Here is a 17,854-nt window from a genome sequence, read left to right as displayed (position 1 = left end):
TGGACATCTACTTGGTTGACTATTAGTGTATCCAAACACTTTGTGTGATTCCTTGAATACTGAATCTATAAGACATACAAAGAAAAGCATATCTTAAAAATAGACCCTAGGCTTAAAAAAATACCCAAAGGCCAATAGTTTTTGTTGTTGTTGTTGTGGGTTTTTTTTTGTTTGTTTGTTTGTTTTTGTTTTGTTTTTGATAAACAGTCATTGTATAATCCAGATTGAATTGACTGGGAAAGCATCTCTTTCAATGAAGGTAGTGAGTGTAGCCTACTTGCAGAGGCATCCACAACCATGACTGTAGTTCATGTTTGGAAAACAACTTGATTGAAATCCTGGCCCTTTCCTGTCACTGTTCATTGAGTGCAGAAAATAACTGCAGTAACTCTCTAACTTATTTCATCTATCTTTCAAAGGTCATGTGATTGCTGTTGCCTAGTCCAATTTCTCATGCAGATGAAAACTGTTTCTTAAAAAAAATATATTCTCTGCATTTCGAATTAACAAATTTGTATTACTAAATATGGAAAAAAAAAGGATTTCTAAAAAAAAATCTCTTAAAACTGTTTTTAATATTTGGTGTTTTATGGAAGTAAATAATTTAAGAATACTTCGATGCATGTTTAATATTTATTTTTTTAATACTGTATCCTCACTTTTTACAGCTGTTCTCATTAGTAAATTATTCTTTGATTATAGCCCTTATTTTAATTCTTTCAGTCTTATGCAAATATTTTAAAATAATTTCTTCATTATCAAACTGTGTGTGAAATTTTAATCAATTTTTTGATGCATATCCATCTGTCTTCTCTATTTTTCCTGTGCAGACAGTACCAGTGGCATTTTAGCATTTCTATCCTTTGTATACATTAACCTTTCAAAAATATCCTGAAGTAATCAAAAGCTGTTAGTATTTATAAAACACTTTCAGCTCAAGGAAAATCTGTTCTGCACAATCCAGACAAAACATGCTATGGAGTTTTTGGCTAATACCAGTGGCTGGGTAACATTAGATCTCACATTGTACAGGGAACTCAGCAAATTTAGAGACCTCTAACAACACCATGGGTTGATCTGGGCCTTTTGTGGATGGTTATCATGTAATACATCACCATATACTTTCAAAGAGCACTTGGCTCCTCCTGGAAAATCTTCCACCTGAGAACTTGTCCACTGTATCTCTTCAGATGACAAGTATGACAGTAATAGAACTTGCACTATGATGCAGCTGGAGATGATATTGCTTTTTCTGATCTGTCCCACAATATATATAAATGGTGACAACTCAGGTAATCAATGTTTCGTCTTTGCCAACTGAACATACCCTTTTTTTTTTTTTTTTTTTTTTTTTTTTTAAATAATAACAATAATAAAAAAACTATCCATTTGGATGGGTTTCTCTGTTCCGAACTGAGCATTTTAATTCATTTTGATTTTGTCCAAATAACTAAATTGACTGAGACACTATCAAATGTTCCCATTGCCACATGCTTATGATCCAATATGAAGAAACAAATAGACATAAAAGAAACAAAACAAAGACCAGTAATGACATCAAATCTAGGCTTGCAGCCACAAATCTCTGGAATGTTCATATTCCCCCTAATGCTCTGTAGGTATCAGCACATGCCCATGAAGTACTGCACAAAACCTCTCATCCACACAACGAACATTAGGCCTTTACAGAGCAGTTAAGTGTCTATTTCCTCAGTAGTGATTGCACTTTGAGACTACAGAACCATCTGTAAGTTTTCTTGAACTCAGTTCTGTTGCCCTTCCCCATAGGGAGTTAGCATAAAAGCGATGAGCTCCATGAATTCCTGAAGCAGTGGCGTGTTCTGCACCATGGAAAGTTAAGAAAATTGGGCATTTTTTATTACTAAAAAAAACCAAACCCACAAAAAACCAAACAATTTCCTTGGTTAGAATTGAAAAACCTTTCTCCTGGTACTGAGAAAAACAGTGTTCTGTTGAGTATTCTAACAAAGATTAGTCAAATGTTAAAAAAAAAAAGAAAAAAGAAAAAAAAAATCACTATTTCATTAATACAGGCATCTGTCTATGTAATATGATACAAACAAGGGATCCTTGATATATCTTCTTTAAAATCAGGCAGGTATATAGAAGGAACTAAACAACAAAAAGGGGTGAAAAAGGATTAATATACAGTTGCATTACAATATGAGCTGAAGATATGTGCTTTGTAGTAGCTATCCTTTTCTCTATATAAATAATGGTGGGAAAACCAAGTTGGAATGTAGATTGGCTCTCTCAGAGGCTTGCATTTCTACAGGTTATGTCAACACATGTTTGTGGTGCCTCCAAATATCATGGGACATATGATGAACATAATGTTCAAATGAGTCAAATCTCCTTTTGCACTGACCAACACCTACTTCTTGATATTTCTCTTCCAATAACACATTCCACTTTTGATTCAATCTTTGGGAAAATAGATAACCCATTATTTTCTATGACAGTTTGCTATCTTAAATCTGACAAACATATGAGCCTCTATTTGAAAGCTCAGTAACAATAATTGTACAACTCTCTCCATCACCCAAGTAATCTTTGATATTATATGTCATAATCTTCACTTTTCTTCTATCCTTTTGCAACCTCTTTTACCATTTCATTAAAAAAAAAAAAAAAAAAAAAAAAAAGAAAATCAACAACTGTAGACTACCTTTTCCACTTTAATGAAACTGTCAAAAAGATTTCAAAACATCTGAATTTTTCCGGGAATAGAGAGAATATGAGCGTAACAGCATTTTCAAGATTCTTTTCCCAGTTGAACAGCATTTCCTTTCACAAAACTATATTGCCTTACCAATAACAGCGCAGAAACAGAAATTTCCTTCCTGGAGATAAGCAAGTGTAGCACCTAGGATTCTACAGAAGAATTAAGGGATTTTTTTTCCATAGTTTATTTTTGCTACCCATCCTGGCCCATGAAAAGAGAATAAAGAATAGTGGGATTTGTGTGCATATATTTCTTCTGCAACTTCACATACAAACCCACGAAAATGGTTCACGACAGACTTACCTTTCTCCAAGCAAAACAGACCAACCACTGCATTGAAATCAGAATAATTTGTTGGGGTTTTTTCCTACTTGTCTATCCTTATCCCTCTATCACTTACAATGTGATGCAAAATAGATTGCCAAGAGTGTGAATAGTGTTTCAATAAGTTATTGAAAAAATGAACATACATGTGTTTTACATTATTTAGGATCTCAACTGTTTAGTAGTACCATGTTTCGCATAGGAAATGGCTAATTCAGAGGAACAAATGAGATTAGATTATTTGCATTTAAACCGCAGTCATACTTTTACATTGCGGACCTTCAACCCCTTGAAAACGACAAAAAAAAACCCACAAAAAACAAAACAAAACAAAACAAAAAAACCCACAAAAAACCCACAAAAACAAACAAACAAACAACCCCCCCACACAAAAAAAACCAAACAAACAAAACATCAAGAAAACCCCACCAAAACCAATCAAAGAAATTAGAAATATACAAATACTACTGGAATATAAGGCTTTGGCTGTAAATGAAGATTAGTGAAGTATAAGCAAATAATACCACTGCTTGAAAAAACTTCTATTACAAGCCATTCAAATTGTTTTCCAAAATGTTTACCTAAATTAGTTGAAAGGCCACAATTTTATACAACAAGAAATTTTAATTAAGCCTTGTGCTTGAAGTGTTTCTGCAATTGCTCCCTTTGGTTCCATTAGGATATAGCCTCAATTAAAATGTATTGTTAATAGTACAAGATAACACTTGCTGGTGGCACAAAATTGAAGATATGCCTCCATGTAATTTTAGGTTATTCCTTGCTGCAAGTTTTTGCAATTATTTTTTGTCAATAATGCTTTCTTCTATTCTCTTGCCAATGAAATATTTTTAATCAGTACACCCAAACACTGTGCCTCTGAAAACAGACAACTTCTACAAAATTAAATACCTTTTACACACTAGAATTCAGTTAAAACTTTTCATTATTAATTATTACTGTATTACAATAACATGTAAAAAATAATAGGGTCACAGGATTCTCTGACTTCAGGAAACAAATATCGTAACTATGAGGTGAAAAATCCCCAGGATTACATCTTTCCACTTTAATTGACATCATTAGTCCTTTCTCAAGTGATAATGTCCATTGAGGGCATTTATTTTCCCTACTGAGATTCTCTGTCTATTGTTGAGTTATGCACAAGTAATAAATTTACCAGATTAGAGTTTTTTCACATGTATTTATTTATCTGTATTTTTAATGTCTTCCATATATTTAATCATTTTATGCAGAACCATAATTGTTCAGTATTCCTTACATTTGGTAGTATGAAAAACTTGTGATTCAAAACACAATTTTTAATGATCAAGTAGATTTTAGAACAAACTCTTGTCATATGGGCAGGAAAAAAGGAACAGTAATTTTCAACAACTAATAAAGATAGTACTTATAAATGCACAAGTAACACCATATAAGCATGCTATCGTTTGTTAGAGGATTGGTTTTTTGCGCAAGAAAAAGTAACAATTCTCTTTTTTTATTCAATTTTCAAGTACATTCTTAAGAATATATAAAAGTTTAATCCACTCTATCCTTTTGCATAAAGTAAGTACCAGAGCGCTTCAGATTTCCTCAGTTCCACTCTATTTTAAAAAATGCTTCTAAAGAATGACTAGTTCTTTGAATTGTGGCCAATGGTTTGCAAATATTTAGTATCACATTTTTCAGTATTTATTAGATTAAAACTAAATCAGAAATAAGAATTTTTTTAGATTCACATTTAACTGCCCACAGTTTTTAAACATTGTCCCAAAGACTGTTACCACGTTTGTATAATAATTCACACAATCCACTCCAGTATTCCTGTCCAGCTCTGTGTGAAAACCCTTGAAGAGTCTGAAGTGCTCCTTTTTATCTGTGAGGACTCTCTGGGTTTGGGAGAGCACCTTGTGGGTATTAATGGCTCATCATGAGATGGTTAGAGTTTCAAAGAGACAGGACCAAGTCAGCCTTTGAATAAAGTATTTTAGCTCAGAGCCTGACCCTAGGAAGGAGGATGATTTCCTCTGAAAGATGACCCAGGGAGGCAGCAGAGCGTCTGTCTCACACAGACAGAAAGGGTGGACATCCCCTCCCCTGCACTTCTCCTGTTAGTGTTTGTCTGCCACACACCCCAATCTCCTCTTCCTGGTCTGTTTTTCTGAGCTGGAATGAAGAAGTCACAAAAGTGTCCTGACAAAATCTCACTGGCTATTGCCTCTGACAGTCATATTCCAAAGGGGATAGAGCAAATGCTACTGGGAAATGAGTGGGTGAAACAGTCAAATTTCAGCATATTCACAGAGTCACAGAAGGACTGAGGTTGGAAAGCACCTCTGGAAGTTTTAGGGGAGTATGTAGAAACACTTGAAACTTCTTTTGTAGTTAAGTGGGGAAAATAAGTGACAGAAACATTTTGGGAGCTATGACTTTTTAGTGCTCATATTTCTGTTGCTACAAAAAGTCGCAGAAGGGACTTTTTTTTTTTTTTCCCCTCATGCTTAAATTGAAATTAAACAAATCATCTGTCTTGCTTTTCTCTCAGGGAAAATAAAATTCTGAATATTAGCTTTCAAGTTCAAGGCAATGCCTCAGCACAGCTGTTAAATCTACCTCATCTTCCTGAACTGTATTGCAATGCAAACTCGTAGTACGGAGGTAGTCAAGCAACATTTACAATTGTGTCAGGCAAAAAGTTGTATGAGAAGAAATAATATATTTTGCATGTGAGAGATTATTTGGGTCAAGATGGTGTGAGCAATTACATATTAACACCCACCATTAGATGAAACACTTGTGTGGTGCACTCTCATGGGGTTCACAGTCAAAGACACCAATGTCTAAGGGACAGCTACAATTCTGAAAAATCTGAACCACATGTATTGTGCAACTGTTTGGCCTCAGAGGACAAACTGTATCTAATTAAAAGCAAAGCACATATGATGGGCATGAGAGGAACTCAGTACCATCTGCTCTACCACTGATTAAATCCTTTTACACCACACTGTTTGCCAATGAAAACATAGCCTTTTAGAAAAAAAAAAATAAAAAAATACTCCCTCTCCTGACAAATCTAAAGCCCTGTGGAAGGTACTGAGTCATATATCCTGGTAAGGTTATACTTCTTAATGGGCTACTACATGACTAATGGGAATTTTACTAGGCAGATAGTACAGACTATTCATCATTTCAAGTTGTTCGTAAGTTTCAATTAGATGTATATCAATTATAGTGGTACCTTCGTAAATAAAGCCCCTAAAAATAGAGTTATGATTTTTTTAGAACTTTCTATACATAAAATTTACATATATATATATATACAGATATGTGTGCGGGTGCTAGATAATAAGTATTGTTATGACTGGGCTGCCATCTCTCAAATTGTGTAATAAAGTTCAAGACAACTTTTTAAAAAGAGAGACCGTAGAAGGATTTTAAACAGAACTATTCTGGTACAATTATTACTCAGGTGATTACATTCTTGTCTGAATTGCTCTGCAGCTGGATGGAATATAGTACCCACCTTCCAAACTGTAAGGAACAGATTGTACTTCCCATTTTAAGCCCGTGAAATGTGTTAGCTAGAAACCTTTCTTAGCTTAGAAGCAGATTGAAAGGCTGAGGTAACATTTGGAGAATATTTTTACATCTGTCAGTGAAAGTATTCAATTATCAAAAACAGACAAGCTATGACTTTTTAGCAAACCAGCATGTCCCTGCTTTTATCCTTCATGACATCCTACAATTTGGTTTTGTTTCATAAAACAGCCATGCTGTACATTTCCAGTTAGCTCGGTATATTAGCATACATCAAAATCCCCACTGACTTTTTGCTGCTTTTCTCTTTCCTTTTCAACATATAAACTGAATTACCTGAATTAAAGCAGCTCTCCTTCCCTGCTTAGTTCAAAATTGGCAAATTCCATCAAGTTGCTCTTCCTAACATGATACAAAAAAATATGGGAAATAGAGTCTGCTCTCTGGAGACTTCGGAACTACTGTTCCTAGTCTTTTATAGCTAAGATGTTAAGTGATTTTCCCTCTTAGATCACAAAATGTCTGCTTCCTCAGGATCCTCTGCTGAACTTTCCCAAGCAGCAGTTGACAGCTCTGACACCCACAGCATGACACGAGAAATAACAGCTACACAAACAGACCACAAGAGCTCTGAAAAAAAGTCTGTTTTCAAATACAGTGAAATCAAGTCTCATACTATAGTTGCTTCTTTGCCTCTTCTTTTATTAGTAGTACTTTCCCTCTGTCTCACAGATTTTGAATTAGATTAAATAACCAATGCTAAAATGCTTTAAAATTTTTTCATATGTTTATCACATATCAAAAAACAGATTTTTGTCCTTTTGTGTTTAATGGCATACTCTATATAAATACACACTTCTAAGAGGGATATTAAATGGAACCCATACTGTTATGTATGAAAGCAATTGCAGTCTAAACTAATGCCAAGGAGTAATTACAGCCTAATTGCCTTGGCTTGTTTAGCATGTCATAAATGTTTTTACAATGGTTCTTAGCAGATGAAGAGTCAGAAAACAAATTTCTGCAAGTTGTGGAGAAATTACAGCCCGTTAAGGCCTTCTTCAAACTGGTTCCATATTCTACCATCTGCAGTGTTCAGAAGATATTTCTCTGAGCTGTAAATGCTATTTGTCTGCTGGACAAAATTCTCTATCTAATACCTAAATTACATTTCAACAAACACCACAGTATATGAGAGTAGATAAAAAATGCTGCTCTTCAAGGAGTTTGCTTTTCCAACATGAATACTAAGACCATTAGAGATTATATAGGATCCATTCATTTGTTTCCTATGGATTTAGCATTAAGGACCAGTTCAACCTCTATGAAGTGTTCTGTGAAATAAAAACCTGTGTCACATAAAAAAAGGACAGTAACTTCTCCCTCTAATTTGATGCTTTTGAAGAACAAATTCCACATATGCTTACTTTTCTAGACGCAACTTGCTGAAGAAAGGAGGATTTTTAAAAATCTGTGAGACTGAAAAGAATGCAAAGGAAAAGGATATTGGCGGCAGTCACACTGTTTGTTGAAGAAGAGCTACAGGTAATTTTGTTGCCATGGAACAAAAGTGTGAGTTGCACAGGACACCAGAAGAAAGTGGAAGTGTATGCTGCAAACGTCTTTAGTAATGGATCTTTTCTACAGACCTTAGACAATGGGGTTTCTATTCATGATGCACTAGCCCTGGAGGTACTCTCAGGAGATGTTAATAAGACAGTATTGTTGGATACCACATATTGCTACACACAATGGCAGAGAGGATTTTCATTGAAGGCAGACAGTGTCATACCACTTTGCATAACTTGCCCAGAAAAGGAAGACCTTTCTTTTTCACCATTTTCAGCCATTTTTCTGTCACATGGGGACTTCTAACTAAACAGAAGAAGAAAAGACTGGAAATGAGTGTGACAGCAAAATACTGATTGTATCAAGTATAAATACAGAAGCTATGAAGTTATCCAAAGATAAAAACTTGGCACACATGAATTTCAGCATAGAAATTATTCTGCCCTGATAGTTCCTTATACCAATTCAAGCATGAATCAAATAACAGCAGTATTTATCAGTTGATGGCAACTGAAACCAATAGTTACAATGTATTGATTTTAACAAACATTTTTGTTAAAATAGCCTACTGTGTCCCAAACTCTTACAGCTGGCAGGGACATTTTAAGGGCCTCTAATTTAAAGAATTCTGGAAGAAATCCTCTTGGGATAATACATTTATATGTCAGTGACGTATATGTTAGGCACAAAAGAATTCTCTTTTCTTTAAAATCCAATCATTCCTACAAAAAAAAAGCTGATCTGCAAAATTATAATTTTACTTGGTGATCATTGGAGAATCTTTAGTAAGCTGATTGCTTTACTTTGGTGTTTAATACCTATGTTAGATCAAAACTGTTCCCCTGTTTTTTATCTCTATGACCCTACAATTTTTATCAAGTGTTTCTTGATAAAACTTGTGACTTTGTCAAAGTGATGGCAAAACAATAAAAAGGGATGGATAAGTGTAAATTGCATTTCCTCTTTACATTTTGTGCTATTCAGTTTCTCTAGATATATCTATTTGAGAATGTCAGATAGTCATAAAACCACAGACAAAGCTCATTAATTTGAGCGAACATAGAAATTGTTTCTAATATTCTGATTCCCCTATGTATACCTAATAGCTCAACAGCCAAGAGAAAACAATATTGAAATTAATAATGTTTGTCATCTACTATGAAAATCCACAGTGTATCTCAACATGTTATATTTCATGCTTCGGTTTTATGCTTAAATTAGAATTTAGCCATTCAAAATGGCTCAAATTCTTCAATTCTGTGGCAAGTTCCCAAACAATTTCAAGGATCACTTAAATAAATTGAGTTCCTGATTTTGAGACTTGTCCATAAGGAAAAAAAAAAAAAAAAATTTTTTGGCTATTTTCATTTTGAAATCGGTACATGGCATACACTCTGTTCAGGAGGCAGTAAAATGTGCCACTACACAGTAATTACAGACCTCTGGATAAAGACAAACAAAGAAAAGGATTTAATTTGATTAGCCTCCAATTTTATTCATTTAACTCATCTGGGAACTATCCAGCAATAATTCTTCCAATGAAGGTCATAATTCTTCTTTAATTGTTTCCACCTGGTACAGTACTGTCATCAATTCCCTGTTCTCCACCTTTCTGTACTTGGCTCTCAGCCCATCACTCATGCCCTCCCAGTCTTCCCTTGCACTATCATTAAGGGACAAGGGAAAAGAGATTTGAGTAATTTTTGTTGCGACAGATCACAGAACCTCCAGCTTGGTTTCCTCCTTTGCTGGATGATTTCCCTGTGTTCAGTTCCTATTTCTGTTTACACCTCCTAAGAATTAATTCCTGCCCTTTTTCTGCGACATTCAGACATGCTGAGCTTTTCCTTACAACCTGTCCCACACCCCAGGATTCTGCAAAGTTGACTTTTCCAACTCTTCCCTTTTTCTGCCCCTTTTATAGTCATCCCTATACATCACCTTCTGCTCCCCCCTCAAAAAATCCCAAAAAGTTAATAAAAATCCATTAGTAGACAAGTCTTTACTAGCAAATTAATGTACAAACAAGAGACTTAAGGCTCACTAAATCAAGCACTCAAAGACACTCATTCTACAAAGTCAAAATCTCTATACTTAGGCAAATTCCATTGCTTAGCTAACTCAAAGCACACCTTGTGATGTTCCCAGGCATCCTGAGGAGAAAAAGGGAAACTGTGGGACTCTAAAGAAATTAACCTCAACAACGGTGACTTCTTATTTCCCTTCCTAGTATATTGCTTTTATGATTGCAGTGACTTCATTTGGGGAGTCAGACTCTATACATTAAATCTGTAAATGTTCTGTTCACGTATTTCCTCGTTGTAATAATCGTGAAAGAAGTTTTAATCTTAGAACATAAATGCAGTCTGCACACTACCAAGCATACACACTTTAGAGTAAATATGTTGTGTTAAGGCAGTAAGCAGTAAACATTTTTCAAGAAAACTTAATTTGTTTTCAATCACACCAGATAAGAGTGATTATTAATGGTGGTGAATATATTTATCCAGGAACACAGGCTTGCCTAGACAGGAAATTTTGTATTAGTGGAACAGCATATCTCAGTTTATTGATTTATGTCTAAACTAAATGAGAATATGTTCTATTGCTCTTGAGGTGGATGACATGAGATTGAAGTAGGTATTTTAATATCCTGTTTAATGTCAAGTTAGAAAATTAGGTTCTTCCTCAACCTTTGAGTTTTAGTCATAAAAGACTGATGGTTCAGGACCTCCCAGTGTTTCACCATATACCATCTATTCAAATGGAATGGGCTGACAGCCCCAGGCTACAAAAATCCTTAGCTGTTTATGGGAAAAATATTTCCTGTCCATTGGATTGCGAAGGTAGCTCAATAATTTTGAATGAATTAATGTAAAGCTATTTGTAAATGTTTCTTTAGATACGCTAAAGAAAGCGGAAGCCTGGGTAGCATTGCTAATAAGATTTATCTGTTAAAATAGGTTATATAAAAACACATAAGGGAGAAATGAGTCCTATCAGAAAGGACAATAAAACTGAACTGGGAGCTTCATGTTTTGGGACAAATACATTGCCTTTCCCTTGCACTTTCACTATTGCTGAAGAGAAAATGCTTATCTAGTCACAAGAAAGGCCCTTCATCTCTACCTATAATATGGAAGATAAAAAGGATCCTATCACACATTCATAAATCAAAAATCTCACACTTCCCATTGCTTAAGCAAAATTATTTTGATATGCAAATCGGTTTAAGAGACAGAGAAATAACGATTCTGTAATTTTTCTTGAACATTCAATGCCTTCTGGAAACCATACTGCAGATCATCCTCCTAAAGATACCTTTGATGTCCATGAGTCTTAGCAAAGTGCTTCTATTAAAAGACTGCCTTTCAGTTCAGTTTGTTTATTTCAATTTGTTGTATATACACCACATTTTCAGCTCAGAGCAAGAAGATGAATGGAAATAAATAATGACACATTTGCAGTAAGAATTTTGTGGCAAAGACGTTTAGTAAGGTATTGTGGTTAAATACAACCACAACACAATGACAAACTTCCTTTGTAAATGGCAGATCTAATTGTAAAGCTAAAATTATTGTTCCATAGAAAAAAAGAGCAAAGGCTGAAGACACAGTACCTACTGTATGTTGGCATGTGGCTGTATTGGCAACAAAAGCATCGCTATTGTTCATGAACTGATTTACACTTTTTATATTTCCATAACATGCAGCATTTATTTACCCTTACATTTGAGCATTATAGTTTCTGCTGACATGGGTATTTTCTTAAAATAGAACATTACAGCAGTTCCCTGCTAGATGTTTAAGCCATGTGTATGTTTATTTTTAAACTTTTTTCTTGAACTTTCTGACTGTGAGCAGGCTGGGAATGTAAAGTCATGATGAATGAGAGTTTGCTTTATAAAAAAGAGAAATGTAGACATTTGATGTAACACTGAAAAATTCACAGCCTCCTACCTTAAAAACAAACATTTCCCGGCGAAGAATAGCCAGAGTGTTGAAGTTCCCATCACAGATGTTAGGCTTGGCTCCAGGATAGGAAGGTTTGTCACCAGTGGGTGGCCGGGGAGGTTTAGGTTGTCTGTCATTCTTTCGTGGGTCTGCTGGAGGGACTGAACGGTGTGGGGGCACTGTTGGCAGAGGTCTTGTTGGTGGTGGTATCCTGTCAGGTGGACCTTTAAAAATACAGCAGCTGGATGTAATATACAAACCCACTAAAGGAAACATATACAACAAAAAACAGCTGTAAGCTGTACAAACCCGACAGTGAAAGGGGAAAGAAAAAGTGACCTAACATACCGTTCTGATGTTATTAAATAACTGAATCATAGACTATGCTGAGTTGGAAGGGACCCATTAGAATCACTGAGTCCAGCTCTTGGCCCTTCCCAGAACACCCCAAGAGTCACTCTATGTGCCTGAGAGCTTTGTCCAAACAGTTCTTGACCTCTGCCAGGCTGGTGCTGTGACCGCTTCCCTGGGGAGTCTGTTCCAGGACCAACCAGGCACTGGTTACAAATGGTATAAAGAATGACTGCCAAACCCAAGGAAAATAACTAGTTTTCATTATCCAAAATCTTCCTTTTTGGAAAATCATTCCTATAAAACCTTCAAGGATACTTAGGCCACCATCACTTCAGATGAAAAGTAGTTCAAAGCACATTATTTACCAACTGAATAAGAGCTCTTATAGCAGAATAATTTTCTTTCGTACAAATAAATGAAAAAAAAAAAAAAAATCTTGGTCATTATAAGATCATCAGTCAATAGATTTTCAACCTGTATTTTTAATCTACAGTCATCAATTTACACAGGCATAAATGTAGCATACCTGCTACTTCTTACCGACCAAATTTTTAGTTCAAGTAATGTCATATTCATTAGAGACATCTTTTTCCAATGTCCCTTGGTATGTACAGGAACTTCTAAAAATGGACCACAAATCCTAGGCATGTATATAACACACATACCCCATCACTTCCCTGCCACGATTCATATATTTTCTTCGAGTGAAAAAAACACCAAAAACTCTGTAGAGCATTCTTAAAACATTTTTCTTCTTTCAAATATATATTTGTCAAAATATACAGAGTTTCATGAAATTACTATCCCACTCATAATTTCTCTACCTGCAAGTCATCAGACCATCCCAGACAGATACTGATCATAACTTTAATGGCATACTGAATGACTTGAAATGAGTGCACTGAAAATGTCTTCCCCTCCCTACACATATCAGCAACACTTACTTTTCATGGACAAAAAGATAAGATGATCATTTGGATCAGTAAGACGTCTGGAAACAAGATGAATGTTTTAATTTTTCTCATTCTGTTTAGGCCTCTTTCTAAATAATTTAAATAGATAATACACTTTGACTTAAAAAAATAAATACTATTTGTATGACCACCTTCAGAAACACTTTTGAATAGTAAGACAACCCTAAAACTGGACAAATGACATTTGAATTTCTGAGAATTTTTTAGAAAACCACATACATTATAAGGAAAAAGATGGATTATGTAAGGAAATCTTAAACTCGCCAAATGGTTGTCATGCAATTTAATAGGGCATTTATTTCATTCACAATTTTAAGACTTGTGACATTTATAATTTACAGTTAATAACAGTATTTCAAGGAATACTGCAGACCAAAGAAATTATTTTAATAGGTGTGACATTTTTATTGAGGCATATGATTCCAGATCATATCTTGATTTTAAAGGGAACAAAGGAATCAGTTTGCAGTAGCTCATGTTGGAAAGTTTTTAACCCCAAATCAAAGATTTTTTATGCCATTTTGTGGTGATGTCAGATATTACTTCCCAGGGGAAGTAATTTCTCTTAATGTATAGCCCACAGCTGTTCAAGCTTAGCAGCTAGTTTTCAGCAAAGTATCTTTGTCTAGCCCTTAAGTCTAGACTACCAACTCATGAGGTCATGAGAATCAACCTTCTTTCCAGCTAATCAAACAGGAAAAAAATGCAACCGAGCAAAACTTGATTAGCCAATCATTCAGAAATTGCTATTTATGCTTTATGAAAATATATATCTGTGCTTGTGAATATGATATTTTTAAATTCTTGTTACTATTACACCATGGAGTCTGGAGATTTCTAGTTAGCAGCACAGTAATTCTACATGATCTTAGTTATCCTTTCTGGTAGGAAAGATAAAGAAGGAATGGCCCTCACAACATTCAGCATAAACACGACAAACTCTAAACAGGAAAGACTTAAGAGTACAAAATTTAATCCAATGCAGATTTAATTAAGGAATATTAAGCAAGGCGGTATCAAAATATATGCACTGGATACAGAGAATTAACACATAGACAAGACAGAATTTTCAATTCTAAAAATAAAACTTATCTTTAAAGAAAAATACACTAACATGTAACAACAGAATCAAAGTCATTAAAACTAAAACTAAAACTATGTCTTTGGAAATTTAAGACATAGTAATATGGGAATTAGTGTTACATTCAACCCGTAATCACAATTATGTTAATGTTTTCACTTAAAAAACAAAAAAATCAATTGCCTTGTTAAATGCAGAATTTATTTGCATCACGGGTATTTTATACCAGGCCATAAAAAGCCTAAATTAACAAATGTTAAAGAAGTAGTCCCTTCTTTACCCTCTGTAGGGACTGGTGATTATGTTATTTTGAGATCAATTTGTTGTACTTATTATAAGAAAGGGTGCTTTCAGGACCTCAGATTTTGAGGGAAATTTTATGTATTATAATTGATAAATGGAGAAGCAATCAATTCATCCAGTTACATGAGCTTGGACAACTGTGTAAATAATCTCATTATAGTTAAAGGCCTGCTTTTCTTAATATTTTCATAGTTTGGAATAATTTTACATGAATTTTCTTTATGGAATTTTAAAACATTTAAAATTATTATTCCAGATGTGTGCTAATTTGAATATAAGTTGTGAACAGTGAGAAACAAAGTAATAGCATCCTCAAAATTTTTGGATGTTTTACTCACATAGACACTCTGGCATAACACCTGGTGAAGTCCACACTAATGAACTCTTTGGAGTGGTGATATGGACAAGAAGACATCAAAGGTATTCTAAACCAAAAAGCTTGTGCTGTCTGATGAGAACTTGACATACCGTATATCTTCTGGATGCCCTGTAAATCGTCATTAGGTAGTTTGAAGTTGTCAGTTTCCATATATTGGTAAAATGGAGCCATGATTGCCGTGGGATCATTAGAGTGCTCCAAGCCTAGAGCATGTCCCAGTTCATGCACTGCAACTAGAAAGAGATCGTTTCCTGTGAAGAGAAGAAAAGGAAAAAGACTTTTGAGTCCACAAAGCTAGAAGAAAAATAATACACATGGAGGACTCTGCACTTGCAAGATGTTTTCACTGCATTTGAGTTTCACAAGGTAATGAGTAATAATTAATGGATCATCAAGGATAACATGGCAGAAAAGGCACTTTTCTATCTTTTTTTCCCCTAACAAGGAAACCATTACGCTATGGTGCTCTTACAGTCATCATAAACATAAACCTTTTTAATTGACACACATGGTAAGTGTAGGGTTCAAGTGTCATAGACTTTTGTGCAATTTATGACTTGATGTTGCCACAAACCCGATTAAAAATGCTTCCATCAAGACATAGTTCCAATAGGAAAATATCTTGGCTTTGTTTGCTAAACTTCACAAACTGAAGACTACCTTTTTAGGACAGACCCCACAGAGCACTTAGTCATCCAAACACTTGTAATCAGACCCCTGCTGATTATATGTAGATGTTGTCCATTTCTGAATCACTGTAACCGAAATCCTAATGAGGAAAATAGATTTCCTAATATATTACACCATGCAATTCCTTGCAATAATTGTAATTTTTTATTTAAGTATTAGAGCTTTTTTAATTTTTGTAGGAGTAAAGAAAAACCCCAAAGCCATGCACTCATGCTATAGACCAGTTTAATGTTTTTGTTATTCTCTACTCAAAAGTATCTTTAAATTTTTTATTACAGAGTATTAGATACAACTGGAAGATCTGGCAGTAGAATTATGGCACTCTTCAGAAGCAATCACAAATGAAAGCCACTGGGATCTTTTCTAAAAATAGTTTCAGAGCTGGACCTCTATGGTATTAATTTTGTCTACTTTACTCATCTAAGATTTTGTTCTGCATATCTTTCTATGACTCTTTCATACAGATTCTGTTGTATTTAACATGTCACAAAATGAGATTTTGGAAAAGTGTTGTAGATCAGGAGACAGATGCCAGTTGTCTTAAGAAAGAGTCGAATCCAGAATACAGCTCATTTCACCACCTAGGCATGGGCAGAACTATCCTCCAGAAGTGTGACCCTGTCCCACTGACAAAAGAAGTACTCTAGATCAGCAGCTTATGCTGACCATCTAATTTTTAAATGCTGAACTCATGTGAAACTGGTGTCACCTAGAGTAAGTAGTTTCTTGTTAAAAGAGAAGTATAAATAATGAAACGCCTGTGCTGTGGCCTAACAGCCATTTATTGGTTGTGAATTTGAAAAAAAATGCTCAACCTTAGCTCTTATCATAATCTGTAGATTCTTTGGGGATAAGCAGTTATTTTCCACTGCTGGAACGTGATCTGAAAGTACTTTAAAAATGTCAGTAGTAATAATATGAAGTTGCATCAGCAACAAAATTACACATATATACATTACAGAACTATGAGGACATAGTTGACAGTATTTCAATTTCTCAAGCACTTCCTGTTCTTGATACAATAAAATAAACTTTATCCAAAAGACACATGAAAGAGGAAACACTAGATAATGTATGTATAAACTTCATGATGTATGAAGCCATGCTGATGTCTGTAAAATAAATGTTTGAATGAAATCATTAAAACAGACACATGTAAAATTATATGCTTAGTTCACAGAGTCTTCTCATAACCTCTCATTCTTAATTGAAAATGACAACTAAATGTTCTTGATGTTCTATTCAATATAACTGTGCAAAAAAAATCACATCTTTCAAAAACTAATGTGACATAATGTGCTTTTAGAAATGAGAAGTTTATCCTATCATTTATAGTTATATGGTTTCAAGATGAAATGTTTTATGACAATATTTTTCTTAGCTGTAGCTCTTTTTATAGTAAAGCAAAATCTCAAGGTGCTGTTTCAATAGGTTTGATAAGCCTGACTGTCCTGGTGATAAATGTTCTTGATATCTGAATATGGCCTTCTATATGCAGACAAAGCTCATCTTGACATCAACTCATATGAATAATCCACAGCTTCTGTAGTTGACATCAGCACAGGAAGTGATGCACAGAAGGAACTTTGTAAAGGTTTTCATTCTGCACTTATAATGGAAAAATTAATGTTATTTTAAATAATCATAGGTTTAAGATGGAAAGACAGAAAAGAAGAGCATGTTACTGTGCTACAGCTCTGATACTATGATGAAAAGTCTCACATTATTTTTCAATTCTTTTCTGAGTTTTGTGAAAGTTCTAAACTAGGTTTATTAGAATGCAATTTTTTTTTTCCCTGGTATTAACTTGAATATTTAAGAAGCAACCTTCTTTTGCTTTTTAGACCTTCTGAAAGCAAATTTCCCTCCTATACCCATGCTTCCTACATCATAATTAAGAATATTAACTAAGTCTTATATTAAAAAATGCACTAACAAGTTGGC

The 17,854-nt window shown here is 34.5% G+C and overlaps 1 protein-coding gene across 2 annotated transcripts in view; it reads right to left on the bottom strand.

Moving 5' to 3' along the window:
- The window catches only part of MMP16 (matrix metallopeptidase 16), a 170,205-nt gene that overhangs the window by 29,106 nt on the left and 123,245 nt on the right, over nt 1–17,854 (bottom strand). For both annotated transcript variants that reach the window (XM_040063856.2, XM_040063862.2), the window contains exons 5-6: nt 15,310–15,471; nt 12,136–12,353 (exon numbers count right to left, since the gene is read on the bottom strand). In XM_040063856.2, coding sequence (XP_039919790.1) covers nt 12,136–12,353; nt 15,310–15,471 — 380 coding nt within the window. The remainder of the gene's footprint in view (nt 1–12,135; nt 12,354–15,309; nt 15,472–17,854) is intronic.

The sequence above is a fragment of the Hirundo rustica genome, chromosome 1 (assembly GCF_015227805.2).
Source record: "Hirundo rustica isolate bHirRus1 chromosome 1, bHirRus1.pri.v3, whole genome shotgun sequence".
NCBI classification, from domain to species: Eukaryota; Metazoa; Chordata; class Aves; order Passeriformes; family Hirundinidae; genus Hirundo; species Hirundo rustica.
The sequence above is the reverse complement of the archived record's forward strand: the minus strand, read 5'-3'. Positions and strand labels throughout refer to the sequence as shown.